The sequence below is a fragment of the Oncorhynchus keta genome, chromosome 34 (assembly GCF_023373465.1).
Source record: "Oncorhynchus keta strain PuntledgeMale-10-30-2019 chromosome 34, Oket_V2, whole genome shotgun sequence".
NCBI classification, from domain to species: domain Eukaryota; kingdom Metazoa; phylum Chordata; class Actinopteri; order Salmoniformes; family Salmonidae; genus Oncorhynchus; species Oncorhynchus keta.
Window position 1 is genome coordinate 42,052,037 of NC_068454.1, and position 15,840 is coordinate 42,067,876.

Consider the following 15,840-nt stretch of genomic DNA (forward strand, 5'->3'; position numbering starts at 1 on the left):
AATGATGAGGGTGCGACGTGACTAAACCGGAGAGGAGAGAGGGTTTACTCCATATACAAATTCTTATTTTGGGGCGGGAGGTCAATGACAGCGGCAAATTTGGTTAAGAATACATGTAATTGCTAATATTCTACATGATGCTTATCTGATCAAATATAAGTTTCGTAATGGTTATTTTGTTTAAAATGCACTGATATAAATGGACGCACGTGGCATTTCAACAACTTTGAAAAAAACTACCTTGTATCGGAGTTGTGCCAGTCTTCACACGCCTATCTGCCCTCTCATTGGCTAGAATGGTCCCACCTGATCGCGCCTGTCTTCCATATTTGAATACATATATTTCCATTATTAGAGAAGTCACTCGACCATCTTGTCAATATAATATATCATCTTTGCTTAAACTTGTCATAAGAGTTTCCAAGTTTAGAGTAGCATTAGAACGCGACAATATCATCTTCCTGCTGTATACCTACCTGTATCACATTAGTTGAAACCAAGACTTGTTCTCATGGCAGTTTGGGATCATTTTAACGTGACAGGTTAGGATAATTAAGTTAAGGATAGGAAAGGGTGTAGGGTTAGCTAAAATTGTCCCTGGTGTGACTGGAACATATCTAACTGCAACCAGGCCTGCCCTGAGAACAGTCTTGGTTTCCACTAACGCAATGACGCGTAACCGGACATCTCAGCGTCAGGAACTACATAAGAGCTGTTACCAAAATTCTCATTTACATTTGCTCGCGTTTAGACCTCTGGAAAGGTTAATAGGTCTATTTGACAATTTACTAATGAGATTTTTTTTTTGTCCTCGTTTGACAAAATAATTGATAGGCCTATCAAGAAGAAGTAGGCTACCTCAGGTTGCAGTTACTTTGTTGTAGTCTACTCTGAAGAGAAGTGTATTATCTTATCGAAAAAAGCCACTGAAACACCAAAAGATGGACTCACCAGCAAGCCCCCTCACTCGTGCTGGGAGAACTTTCTGGACAGTTTGGGTGAGTTTCTGCGCTGAAATAATTTACTACAGGACACTATTTTTATAGCCTACCGTGATTGGTTCATTATTTCCTATTGCTATAATTACAATAGATATATTTTAGACTACTTAATAATTTGTTGATGAACAATTAGTTTGAATTGAGAACTTCCCCAAGGAGGAGAAAAACACAATGATTGCATTAACTCTATTTCACTGTATCTGGATTGATGTAATGTTATGTTATATGTTATCATATATGGACAAGGAAGTAAATGACATTATCATAGAGTAATTCTCTCTCTCTCTCTCTCTCTCTCACACACACACACACACACACACACACACACACACACACACACACACACACACACACACACACACACACACACACACACACTCACACTCACACATACAAACAGAACTACTTTACGGAAGTTGTGGGGAGGTATCTAAGCCCAGAGTCCATTAACAATGACACAAGCTCAAGACAGGAAGCCACTGCTGCACAACAAATAGACGACCATGGAGATGGTGCGAAAAATGAGATAAAGGAAACTGAGGTCACTTTTGAAACAGGCTCTGAGGTTAAGAAACCAAGATCTGTTGTTGCCTGGGAACAGTGCAATGTCATCATTGGTCCAGGCCTCGACAGAGACAATGTGCAATACACTGGACAATCCAACAGAGGGAGTGATAACAAATCATCCCCGGAGGGGCATGATATAAAACAAGAGCAGGTGGAGCGAACAGAAAATAAAGGCACAATCCAGCATGTTACTAAAGAAGAATTAAATATGGGGAAAGGGGTCCAATCAGTGGTAGTCACTGGGATCCCGATCTTATTTAGAGAGCCGACATCTGAAAGGTCAGAGGGCCAGGGAGCACAAGGACAGACTGACAGTTACAACTGTGCTGAAACAAATAGATTAAGAGGCGCAGTGGCAGAAAGAAAAGCGGAGGAAGAAGAAATCCCTGAAGAAGTTACTGAAGAATTCCCCTGTGGTGAAGAAGGAACCAAAACAGAAGAACATGAAAACAATAGAGATGGAGAAATACATTTTGATATAGAGTCCCCAAACCTTACATCAGCCGGTGCTGAACCTGCCACACTTTTGGATAAGAATGGAGACAAGGAAAATAAGGATAGATTAATGAAACACGATGTGCAAAGTACAGAGGATGAAACCATGGTCAAATTAAATGAAAAAGATGGAGAGAAAGAAACAGAAGTACTCTTCGTGGAGACAGGCAAAGAAGGGTGGAAAGTAGCAGAAATAGTAGAATTCTCAGCGGGAGAGGAGAATAGCGAGGATCTGTGTGTAATCAAAGACAAACTGAGTCGAGATGGTAATGAAGTGAAGAATGGCATGGACATGGAAGAACTTGGGAGGAAGGAGGAGAGAGAGGAAGAGAATAGAGCAATAGAAGAGATGGGCAGAAGAGAACAGGAAGAGATGTTGGACAGGGGCTTTGGACCGTACAATGATATCCAAGTCTCAGAAAACAATAACAAACATGAATATGGTGACAATCGTTTGAAGTTTGATGAAGGAACTATAGAGAGGTTTGATCAAGAAAATGACCCCAACCCACGACCACTTTGTGGAGGATTATCAGACGAAGATAGAACACTGGGAAGAGGCCAGGACATCTTTGTTTCAGAGGCAGAGTTGGAATTGCCAATGGCCTATGACAAAAGAGTCTTTGTGTCAAATGATGAGATAACTATTGTTAGAGACGAGCAGAGAATGGAGGGCAACACTGAAAGAATTGACAGCACAGTGTTAGAGGAAAGAAAAGAAGAGGTATCAGATGATGGATCCAAAGTGTTTGAGGACGGGGGCAGTAACAAGATAGAAGACGTTGCAATCGCTATTGGGACGAAGACGGATACAGAGGCAGAGGATGTGAAAGATAAAGTGACTGGGCTGGACGCTTTCTTTTATCAGGAGAGAAATGTTGTAGTGGAGAAAAATAAACTACAGGAAGACAAGATTTCAAAGGAAGACGAAGACCCCCTTAATGAAGTGGAGGGAAAACGTATTTCAGTGGTTGACAATAGAGTGGAAATCAGAGGCGTGGCAAAATACATTTCCCCTGGGCTATGTGAGGACCTTGTTGTGGCTCAGGAGCCAAAACGTGTAGCGTGTGAAGAAACTCGAGAGGAAATTCCTGAAATCAACAATGGCAAAGAGTTAGACGAGAATACGGCACCGAAGATCCTGGAAGTTGGCGGCGATGAAGTCAACACCACCCGTTTACAAGAAGCACACACCGAAAGTGAGACCAAAGGGTTAGAAGGTGTAGAGAACACTGGAACTAGTTTTAAATTGGACAATTCACCAGTGAGTGAACTCATGGAAGGGAAAGAAGACCCGAAAACTGTTGAAGGATTATTTGAAAGTGAGGATATTGAGAAAGCCTCTGATACAGTGGTAGACGAGCACACAGTCGCGAAAGCAGCGAAATCACTGGGAGAAACGGAGAGAACAGATTCTGTATCACTGAATGAAACAGATACTCAAATACTAGAGGACCTAGTGAAGACAAAGGCTGAATCACACGAACCGATGGAGATTGAGTTAGGACTGTCAGAGGAAGCAGCAGAGACATATGTTTGTTTATCAGATGAGACACTGAGGACAGAGGCTGGATTATACAAAGAGACAGAGGAGATAAAGGCTGAGTTTAGAGAGGGATGGATGGAGTCGAAGGCAGGGGAGACAGTGGGGACAGAATTTGAATCAGTGAAGGAGACACAGGCAGAAATACCAGAAGTGAGGACCGGGGTTGTGCCATCAGAGGACAAAGATGAGACAGAGTCTGGATCAATGCAGGAATCAGCAGATACCAATTTTGGATTACTAAGGGAAACTGTGGCGGAAGGGTTACAAAAGGGGGCAGAGGTAGACACACCAGAGGTGAGGACAGTGACTGTGCTGTCAATGGAGACAAACACAGAGGAATTAGTGGAATCTGAGGCTCGGGACATGTTGGAAACAGAATCTGGATTAGTGAAAAAACATGAGGCAGAAATACCAGATGTGAGAACTGAAACTGCATCATCAGAAAGAACTGTGACGACAGAGGCAGGATTATCAATGAACATGACATTGTACGCATCATCAATTCACACAGAGGCTGTGTTTCTCACAGAGACAAAGGCTGTGTCATCTAATGAGTCACTGGAAATAGACAAATCATCTGAGGCTGGGACTAAATCACAGGGAATGGTAGAGGCTGGATTACCAGATTCGACAGAAATAGAGGCCAAATTATTTGAGGAAATGGTTTGTGGAGAAGTTGTACTATCACAGGACACAGAAGATGAATTATCAGAGGAAAAATATAATATAAAAGCTACATTAATGAAAGAATTAGTGGAGCCAGGGGCTGGGGAAACATTGGAGCCCGAAAAGGGAATCATGAATGAGACAGACTCAGCAATACTTGATATGAAGATTGAGGAATCGCCATCAGAGGAAACAGAGTCTGGAATAGTTGACACAGAGGCCAGAATTTTTCTGGAAACGACAGCGATTGAGTCTGAATTATTGGAGGAATTATCTGAGACTGAGTCTGGATCACAGAAGGACAAAGAGACAAAAAGACAGAGTATTGAGACAGAGCCATCGGTGGAGACAGACGTAGAGGAATTAGTGGAATCTGAGGCTGGGGATACGGTGGAGACAGAAATTGGATTAGTGAGGACAGAAGCCGAATTACCAGAGGAAGTTAGGCCAAAGATAGAGCTATTGGAAAAAATGAATAGAACAGGTGCTGATTCATCAGAGGACACAGATGTGACAGAGTTCAGATTTTCAGAGGAGATAGAGACTGATTTAGTAGAGACCAAGTATGGGTTACAGAAGAACATAGAAGAAGACATACTACATGTGAGAACAGAGACTGTGCTGTCGGTGGAAACAGTAGAGATGGATACGGACTCATCAGACAAGTCACTGGAGTCCAGATCACTTGAAATATCAGAGACGGGATTATCTGAAGAATCAGTGGACAGTGAGGCTGGATCAAAGGATATTTACACAGAAATACCAGATGTGGAGAAAGAGTCTGGATTATCAGAGGAGACCGTAGATGCTGGATTATCAGAGGAAACAGATGTGTCAGACACAGAATTAGTGAAAAATACAACGGCTCTGATAATGCCAGAGGCTAAACTTTCAGAGGCGACAGAGGCTGTGTTAAAAGAGAAGGCAGGAGATAACACGGCAAACAAATCACTGGAAATTGAGGTAGGATTATTTTGGGAAAACGATGAGACCAAGGCTTTGGTAACAGATGAAGTAACAGATGAAGCTGTTTTATCGAAGCAGGCAGATTTTGGATCACAGGGTCAACTACCGGAGATCGACGATGGAATAATAGAGAAATCCCAGGTTGGGCAGTCTGGGGAAACTGTGGAAACAGATGCAGGATTACCAGAGGAAAACAGAGGGGAGGGTGCAAAAGCAGGATTCAGTTCCCCGTCCGGAACCAAAAATGTAGACCAAAGTCTTCAGCTTCAGGTAATGATAATACTTTCCCTATTAAAGGGATACTTCAGGATTTTTGGCAATGAGGGCAAAATCCACAACTTCCTCATTTAAAAAAATGGTATCCACAAGTTCATCTGACTAAGTAGATAAAGGGCCTCATTGCCAAAATCCCAAAGTATCCCTTTAAAAGAATGTTATCAAATACATCACGATTGTGATGTCTAATCGTAAGAGATAAAGCAAACGTTAGTCTATTTCATATATTTTATTGGATTTGTTTAGCTTATTTTTATGTTATCGAAATTAAGCTTGATAGCTTAATCTAAAAGGATGTTATGAATTTGAAAACTTGTTAGTAAATCAGTTGTTTATCATACCATTGCAGTTTGACGCCTCTGCTTTGGACTTCACTGCTCAAAAGTCTCGCATTGCCCTCAAGAATCCACATGCCCGTCCACCCAGGGATCCCCGTACTCTTCTACAGATGCCATCTTTGACCCCCTCCCCTTCAAAACCCACCGTACACATTCCAGTCAGAGGCCCAACAGGGATACCAATGATGGGCATGGGCGGCATCGGAATCAAACTACCTGGTAAGTTTAACAGAGAAAATAGGAATTTAATGTATATGTGATCTTTCATTCTGTTATCGTTGGTGACACAATGTTCTATGACAGATAATGGATGATGCCCAGATTTAAGTGTGAATGGATATCTTTCTTTGTTGTTTGTGTTGCTATGATGTTGTTCAGGACTCGGTGCAGGGCCCCCCATCTTAAGAAAGACCGGAAAGGGGGTGATAGGTGAAAATAACACCGAAAATATCCCTCAGGTACCAATCAGATACTTGCACTTTTTGAGCTCAACCTTTGAATAGGTCTAGTAGTATGTTTATTATTCTGACTCTTAATTTGATTTGGCAATGTCATCTATTCAACAGAAATCTGAGCTCGAGCCAGATGTAAGGGATGAATCTCCCAAGAAAGAAGAGACGCAAGAGGAGCGCAAAACTAAATGGACACCGCCTAGGCACCCAGGGTAGGGAATCAAACTATTTTCTACAAGATTCTCTTAATTTCTTGTTTGAAATCACTTTTATATGGAGATATCTCCTACATGAATGTCACTCTCTTTTTATTATAACACCTTTTGTTTAATATATATCCACCAGGTTTGGAAATCCCCTGATGATGAATGAGCTGAAGAACAAGCTGAAGAAGACTCCAAAAGAGAGTGGAGATGATTGACAGGACCTTTTTTCTCATTGGTGAACCATGGTCCATGAACAATGGGTTTTAATTTATCAAAAGTATCTCCATTTTATTTTAAACTATCTTTGTCTATTTCTTTTGAATATCTTTGTATGAACATTTTCCCAAAAAATAATATATTTTTGTTTTGGACAGTGTTTACTTGTTCCAGAGGGTTTTTAAAAAGTGGTGTGATAAAAAAAAAGGTTGATTGCTCAAGGCATTAAATTGATTCAAGAAGACTATTTGTGACATTTGTTTATTTCTTCATCAGTGGGTTTGTTCCAGCAAAAATACATCTCTTATGCATTATTTCCGTGTTAATTAATGCTGTTGCTACTGTAGTTACCTACAGGGAAACCAGCTATAGCGTCTTGATATTTAGGCTAGCCTATAATTGCCTATACTGATTGGTCTTATGAAGCTGTTATATAAACCTTAAGATTCATTATATTTTTTTAAAAACGGTTTATTTTTGGGGGGCTTGCCTGTTTGCTTGTTATTTTGGCATTAATATGTCACATATCAGTTTGCAAACAATGTAAAATAAAAACAAAAAATGTCATTGAGTTAATAAAACTGCATACAAACATGGTATTGTTTTTGCTTTCTTCAGTAAGGCAGCTCCTAAATGCAGGTGTTTCAGCCTAGCTCAGTGCTTTCTGTCATCAAATCGACAATCATTTTTAATTCATGTCATATGAAGAGAAATAATGAAGAGAAATTATAGATAAAAATGTATCGGTGCTCATCGGCCGTTATACATAAAGATGAAGACAAGTTGGAAATCGCAAATTCAGCAATGAGTTGTTTGGAAGGAATCAGTGGCTAACTGCAAGCATTGCAAAGAAACCACCAACGTTAGCCTGCTATTCAATGGAGTGGCTGTTTTTTTTTCTCTTCCAAGTTCCCGCCATTAATCCAGAGAATGCCAGACTTTGATGACAAAATTTGCCTACAAAGGCCCGCTGCGCCACCTGCACAAGGTGAGTCCAAAAATGTATTGAACGCTTCTGCATAAATGTCATATGCAAGGGAGAAATGTGTACTGTAGCTAAGAAAGTAATACTAAGTGCATGTTGTGTAGTAAACTATTAGTAGCTCATGCACCTCACCCTAATATTTTGGTCTATTTTCACCAACGCGGTATTGTAAACATAACGTTAGTAGTTGTGGTGCTTGGTTTGCACGTGCAAATTCAGCACACACACCGTTCTTGAATAGAATGTTGTTACTTCACGTGTCAAATTAAAGGCTTAATTTAATGCGTGAAATAGTGTTATATGATGTATCTTTTTTGACACGCGAAGACCCAAACGGAATTCAATGTGCTTTACCCTAATAATTTAGTCTATTTTCACCTCTAAATTTCACCGACTGTTCTAACTTCGTGGTGCACAAATAGCCTATAACCTGTTTTAGAGAAATGTAATAATTGAATATTGTAAGAGCTTTCATTGTGTCACGGTCGTCCTCCTCTTCATCTGAAGAGGAGAGGCGTGAAGGATCGGAGGACCAATATGCAGGGTGATATGTGTTCATGTTGAATGTTTAATTAAAGAAAGAACTGAACACTGAAACACTATACAAAAACAGTAAACAAAATAACAACCGTGATGCTAATGTGAGCTGCGCTGAAACAAGCCATCAACATTGACAATCACCCACAAACAAACAGTGCAACCCAGGCTACATAACTATGATTCTCAATCAGAGACAACTAATGACACCTGCCTCTGATTGAGAACCATACTAGGCCGAAACATAGAAATACCCCAAAACATAGAAAAACAAACATAGACTGCCCACCCAACTCACGCCCTGACCATACTAAATAAATACAAAACAAAGGAAATAAAGGTCAGAACGTGACACATTGTCTGTTTATATGCCCCCTTTATTTATCCTACGGTTCTGACTGGTACAGTGCGTACACTTTAAGAACGGCCCATGTTCTGAATTATGATGCTGTACATTTCAAAAGTGCTTAACAAATAGTTATATTGACCACGTCCGTCGTCGCTCGCTCAAAGTCTTAATCGAAATTACGGATTGCATCTTATCTGCTTGTCGGACGTATTTGTACATCTCAATTGTCAGTAGATACCACATTTGTTTAAGCAAGTCTGAATGAACTGTAAATTAGTCTGAATGAACTGTAGCAGTGGTAAGGTGTTGGGACTCTGCTGTTGGGACAGCTTTATGTAGGCCCTAACAGTTTGTGGGCACTGTTTGTCACCGTTATAATGCAATTCATGTATTGTTTAGTGTTGTGTAGTGGCTGTGCTGGCATACATCCCACATGTTTTTTTTTGTTTTTTTTGCCCCACCAAGATGTACAGTGCCTTGCGAAAGTATTCGGCCCCCTTGAACTTTACGACCTTTTGCCACATTTCAGGCTTCAAACATAAAGATATAAAACTGTATTTTTTTTGTGAAGAATCAACAACAAGTGGGACACAATCATGAAGTGGAACGACATTTATTGGATATTTCAAACTTTTTTAACATATCAAAAACTGAAATATTGGGCGTGCAAAATTATTCAGCCCCTTTACTTTCAGTGCAGTAAACTCTCTCCAGAAGTTCAGTGAGGATCTCTGAATGATCCAATGTTGACCTAAATGACTAATGATGATAAATACAATACTGCTAATCTTCATCCATATTTATTTCAGAGCGTCTATGTCCAACAGCCCAACAGTAACCTATTCTTCTTGGCAGACAGAGTGCAGACTCTTGGTTCATGAAAAAGTAGGCCAAAGTGCATACAAGTTTCAGATCTCTTCGCCATAGATAGACTAACCTGTGAACTTTTCTTCCCTCAGAGGAACTGGTCAACATGAAGAAGGTCCAGGATATGTCGAACTCTACACAATCTGGGAGGGAAATACAAATGAAGCCTTCCTAGTGAAACGGATGTGAAACGCTATCTTTTTTAGCGGTGGTGCGCGCTAAATAGCGTTTCAATCGGTGACGTCACTTGCCCTGAGACCTTGAGGTAGTGGTTCCCTTTGCTCTGCAAGGGCCGCGGCTTTTGTGCAGCGATGGGTAACGATGCTTCGAGGGTGACTGTTGTTGATGTGTGCAGAGGGTCCCTGGTTCGTGCCCGGGTATGGGCGAGGGGACGGTCTAAAGTTATACTGTTACATTGGTGCCGTGACCCGGATCACTGGTTGCTGTGGAAAAGGAGGAGGTCAAAAGGGGGGTGAGTGTAACGGATGTGAAATAGCTAGCTAGTTAGCGGTGGTGCACGCTAAATAGCGTTTCAATCGGTGACGTCACTTGCTCTGAGATCTTGAAGTAGTGGTTCCCCTTGCTCTGTGGAGCGATGGGTAACAATACTTCATGGGTGACTGGTTCGCGCCCGGGTATGGGCGAGGGGACGGTCTAAAGTTATACTGTTACACTAGCTATAAATATGTGTGATATCTGTTGTATGCTGGAGAAGAGTATGCAGGAACACCTATGCAGGAACTGACTTTCACCTCAGCCAGCACAAGACAGTAACAGGAATGTATTGATGTGGAACTGAGAGGTTTTTGGTGGACTGTCATTGAGACCAGAAGATAATGACACTGATGTTATTGGCCACCATCTCACAGCCTGTGACAGCCCTACAGAGATCCTGTCTGTCCTGGCCAAACTTTATGGACCCTGGACTTTTACCTATTACCAACAGGCCGGACACTATCTCTGTTTTAGGAGAGACGTCTTTGGCCGGCGAAGCTTGCTTTGGCAATATGCCGCTGAGGAGAAGTCTTTCACTCTGACATCTGTGGCTGCCCATCTCCCTGGCTCTGACAGACCACCATAGTGGCAAGAGGTTCCAGCAGTAGGTGTTTACAGAATTGACCTTTGCAGAGTCTGGCTCTTTGACCTTTGAAGTTTATCCATGGGTTCACGCAGGTGAGAGTCTGTCATCCATTAGTCAGGAATCCAAGTTGGAGGGTATCCCCAGGAACACCTCAGCAGTGATGAACAATTCAGGTCTCTCCCTAATTAATTCTCCCTAACCTGTCCAGTTTGCTCACTGAACATAATAATCCCTCAGTTGTCAAAGGAGGAAGAACATGATCCGAGCTCACAAGCCTCAGTTAAAGACCTGGTGGTGTTGCTGGAGTCTGATGAGAGAACGTTTGTGGTGAATAGTCTTATTGATGTTGATGTCGACCGATTATGATTTGTCAACGCCGATACCGATAATTGGAGGACCAAAAAAAGCTGATACCGATTAATCGGCCGATTTCTATATATATGTATATTTGTAATAATGACAATTACAACAATACTGAATGAACGATGAACACTTTTATTTTAACTTAATATAATACATCAATAAAATCAATTTAGCCTCAAATAAATAATGAAACATTCCATTTGGTTCCATATGAAAAGTTCACAGTTCCATTTGGTTTAATAATGCAAAAACAAAGTGTTGGAGAAGAAAGTAGAAAGTAAAAGTGAAATATGTGCCATGTAAAAAAGCTAACGTTTAAGTTCCTTGCTCAGAACATGAGAAAATATGAAAGCTGGTGGTTCCTGCAATATTCCCAGGTAAGAAGTTTTAGGTTGTAGTTATTATAGGACTATTTCTCTCTATACAATTTGTATTTCATATACCTTTGACTATTGGATGTTCTAATAGGCACTTTAGTATTGCCAACCTAATCTCGGGAGTTGATAGGCTTGAAGTCATTAACAGTGCAATGCTCGAAGCATTGCGAAGAGCTGCTGGCAAACGCTGTAAAGTGTAAAGTTTGAATGAATGCTTACGAGCCTGCTGCTGCCTACCACCGCTCAGTCAGACTGCTCTATCAAATTATAGACTTAATTATAATATAATAACACACAGAAATACGACCCTTAGGTCATTAATATGGTCAAATCCGTAAACTATAATTTCGAAAACAAAGCGTTTATTCTTTCAGTGAAATACAGAACTGTTCCATATTTTATCTAACGGGTGGCATCCATAAGTCTAAATATTGCTGTTACATTGCACAACCTTCAATGTTATGTCATAATTACGTAATATTCTGGCAAATTAGTTTGCAGCGAGCCAGGCGGCCCAAACTGTTGCATATACCCTGACTGCGTGCAATGAACGCAAGAGAAGTGACACAATTTCCCTAGTTTAATATTTCCTGCTAACCTGAATTTCTTTTAACTAAATATGCAGGTTTAAAAAATATATACTTCTGTGTATAGATTTTAAGAAAGGCATTGATATTTATCGTTAGTTACATTCGTGCAACGATTGTGCTTTTTTAAAAATGTGCTTTTGTTAAATCCTCCCCCGTTTGGCAAAGTTTTCTGTCTTTGTTAGGGAGAAATAGTCTTCACACAGTTCGCAACGAGCCAGGCGGCCCAAACTGCTGCATATACCCTGACTCTGTTGCACAGAACGCAAGAGAAGTGACACAATTTCCCTAGTTAAAATAAATTCATGTTAGCAGGCAATATTAACTAAATATGCAGGTTTAAAAATATATACTTGTGTATTGATTTTAAGAAAGGCGTTGATGTTTATGGTTAGGTACACATTGGTGCAATGACAGTGCTTTTTTTGCGAATGCGCTTGTTAAATCACCCGTTTGGCGATGATAAATGATGAATTAACAGGCACCGCATCGATTATATGCAACGCAGGACACGCTAGATAAACTTGTAATATCATCAACCATGTGTAGTTAACTAGTATAATAATAATAATATATGCCATTTAGCAGACGCTTTTATCCAAAGCGACTTACAGGTCATGTGTGCATACATTCTATGTATGGGTGGTCCTACTAACTAGTGATTATGTTAAGATTGATTGTTTTTTATAAGATACGTTTAATGCTAGCTAGCACCTTACCTTGGTTCCTTGCTGTACGCGCTTAACAGGTAGTCAGTGTGCCACGCAGTCTCCTCGTTTAGTGCAATGTAATCTGCCATGATCGGTGTCCAAAAATGGCGATTACCGATTGTTATGAAAACTTGAAATCGGCCATACCGATTAATTGGTCGACCTCTAGTATGGAGGCATGTGCAGTGTCTTCTCTTTGATACACTGGTGACATCACCACCGAACAATGACGAAGCAGCAATTGCCATCATTTCCTTTATTCCATGATTCTGGCTGACTGCCACATCCCAACCCACCAACCAATTGACCTTTTGAATGTGGCATTCAAACTGCAAGAACCAAAGGCGCTGAAGGAGTCTACCAAGAAAAGCAAAAAGCACAAATCAAACCCCATGGATTCTAAAACGGACGTTGCTGATTCCCATGTGTATAGCCCCTTTGACATACCAGACAGGATCACTGGCAGAGCAGGCCTGCAAGAGTTTCAGCACTTGAGAGAAAATTGAATTATGTTGAAATCAACGTCCCTCAGAAGGAGTTGCAGAAAACTCGCCAAGATCTCATCTGTCACCTTGTGCACCCATTGGATACTGTGCTTGATGACAGCATTGGATGTGCTGTGTGGTTTGCAGTGAAAGGAACCGGCTTCCTCACAGAAGGCAACAAACCGAGGGGGGTTCACTTCATCTGCCAAGGTACAGTATCACTGATGTGTTTGTCTTGTCCTTTTTATTTATTTTTTATTCTACCTTTATTTAACTAGGCAAGTCAGTTCAGAACAAATTCTTATGACGACCTAGGAACAGTGGGTTAACTGCCTTGTTCAGGGGCAGAACGACAGATTTTTACCTTGTCAGCTCGGGGATTCTTGCAACCTTCCGGTTACTAGTCCAACACTCTAACCACTAGGCTACCTGCCGCCCCTTTGTAGATCACATGGGTAAAGTAATAAGGAACATGCCATTTAGATGTGAATAAAGTATTTTCCTTTTTTGAGAAAATTATGCTTGCTTGGGCGTGGTGTAAATTCGATCAACAGTATGTAGGCCTAATCGAACCACTGCTCTGTCTGCAAGTGGCTTTGACAGGTTTTGGAGCCAATGAGCAGAAGGCAGGGTACTCCAGACACAGAGTCCGCTTCAAGACCTCTGGGCATTAGGGTCTGGTCCAAGAGCTGGCCATGGAGCTGGGCAGAATTTCTACAAGGAATCTAATTTTGAGATGACAGAATCATAGCGGACCATGGGAAGGAGGCTAGGCAAGTACTGAATAGGACACTAAGCAATAACATTTGTTTTCGTTTTAGTGATTAATGCCCATTTATTACCACCAATTTAAAATGTTGATTTGAGTCACACCAGTCTGTCGTCACAGTTTCTGTCCTTCTTCAGTGGCAAGCAGATTTTCCATTATTAAAAAAATAGGAACACAGAAAGAGGCTATGAGTATCTTGATCAAAAAGAAAGGCACATATTCACCTATAGGGTTAGGGTTAAAAATGGAATTAATATTATTTTATACTAATACAATTGCTCAGAGAAAGAGTTTTTGTTTAACCCTTTACACTTGTGGAAATTGGCCTATATGGATGGGGCTGCATTTAAATGTTTCTTACAGAATAAATATGAAAAACACATGCATAACCATCGTAGAAATTGAAAGGGAACAGTTTAGAGATAATGGGAAAATTATTAGACCAAAGGTGAGTACACAACCGTTCACCTGACAAGTCTGAATCCAAACACTACACTGTTGATTTTATGTGCATTTTTAATTTACTGTGCTTTTCGCCGCATTTGTTGATGACGAAATCAGAAAATACTCTGGATACATTCAGTAACTTTAAAACTATTACTGGAAAGTGTGGGATAGATGCAACACAAGACAAAACATTTACAAGGGTTTGAGTGAGAGGACTAACTCGTGTCTCCAAGTGGCCACACACCTCTCCAAAGTGGGCACAGTTCCTAAGTAATTTCAATGCACTTGATTTACTCAAGGAAAGAGTTCAACTAAAAGGTACTTTTTTTTGTTGCTCTATTAGCACCGCCATTGAGGAACTGAAGCAATCGCACATGCTATATTTATTTGTTGGTTTTGTATAGGCTTCCCTATTTGGACGAGGATGTGGTGTGTTTCCTGAATGCCCTGCCAGTGTCCGAGAAGGCAGATTTGTCGGGAGGAACTACTACTGAGGCTGGCTGCCAAGGAGCTGGGCCTTGGGACCTTTGCTCTACTCCCTAAGAGAGCCATGCAGTTTGGTTCCCGCATCGCAAAGAGGAAAAACAGCCATGGGAAGGCGTCAGACAAGTGCAAGAGACTCCTCACAACTTAGGTCAGCAGAACATTTAATCAGGAATGTTATCTTTGTTCACTGTATTGACATAAGCCAACTAAGTCATGCTTGTAATTCGGGTCACAGTGAGCCACAGTATCAACAGACATGTTTTAATTCATTTGAATACATTTACTCTTGATGTGTTTTTGTAATAGTCAAAGTTGCTGTTTTCTTCACATTGTCAATCTCACACATGCACCTGAGTAAGCTATATTGTGTAAGACTTCACATCTTGAAGGTCTTCTCTGAAGTACCAGACACATTAAACATAGGAAGGAATGTTTCCCATACCTTGAAGATCTTCTCTGAAGTACCAGTCACGTTAAACATAGGAAGCAAGGTTTCCCACATCAAAACGGCCAGAAATCTGATGAATATACACAGGCTTTCTGTAGAGGGAAAATGAAATGTGTGCTTAGAGAATGCATTGTTTTTACATCCATGAATGTTGACCATCAATCTTAAATAATACCTTGAAATGAGCCTTGACAAAAAAGTTTCAAATCCATCAAGTTGTGGATTGATTACCAGCACAAATTAAGGAAATTACAAACTGTTTACCTTCTTTCCATCAAGAAAAGCATCCTCCAATAAAGGCTTTTCTTGGAAAACATGTAGAAACAAGGACACTGCAAAAAAGAAAGAAAAGGAGGCCTAACTTAATAATGAGGGTGGCCACATTCCATACAGATGAATATGTACACACTGTAGAAAGTTAGGAGGGTTATTTATTACATTTACATTTACATTTAAGTCATTTAGCAGACGCTCTTATCCAGAGCGACTTACAAATTGGTGCATTCACCTTATGACATCCAGTGGAACAGCCACTTTACAATAGTGCATCTAAATCTTTTAAGGGGGGTGAGAAGGATTACTTATCCTATCCTAGGTATTCCTTAAAGAGGTGGGGTTTC

The 15,840-nt window shown here is 40.7% G+C and overlaps 1 protein-coding gene and 1 pseudogene across 1 annotated transcript; both read left to right on the forward strand.

Moving 5' to 3' along the window:
* Nucleotides 1-501: 501 nt before the first annotated feature.
* Nucleotides 502-7,325, forward strand: si:ch211-136m16.8 (uncharacterized). Its single transcript, XM_035750263.2, has 6 exons — nt 502-998; nt 1,402-5,511; nt 5,867-6,074; nt 6,234-6,313; nt 6,422-6,519; nt 6,653-7,325. Exons 1-6 carry the CDS (start codon nt 942-944, stop codon nt 6,726-6,728), a joined length of 4,629 nt encoding a protein of 1,542 aa, XP_035606156.1. The 5' UTR covers nt 502-941; the 3' UTR covers nt 6,729-7,325.
* A 5,523-nt stretch (nt 7,326-12,848) lies between these two features.
* Nucleotides 12,849-14,920, forward strand: LOC118367553 (asparagine synthetase domain-containing protein 1-like; annotated as a pseudogene).
* Nucleotides 14,921-15,840: the final 920 nt, after the last annotated feature.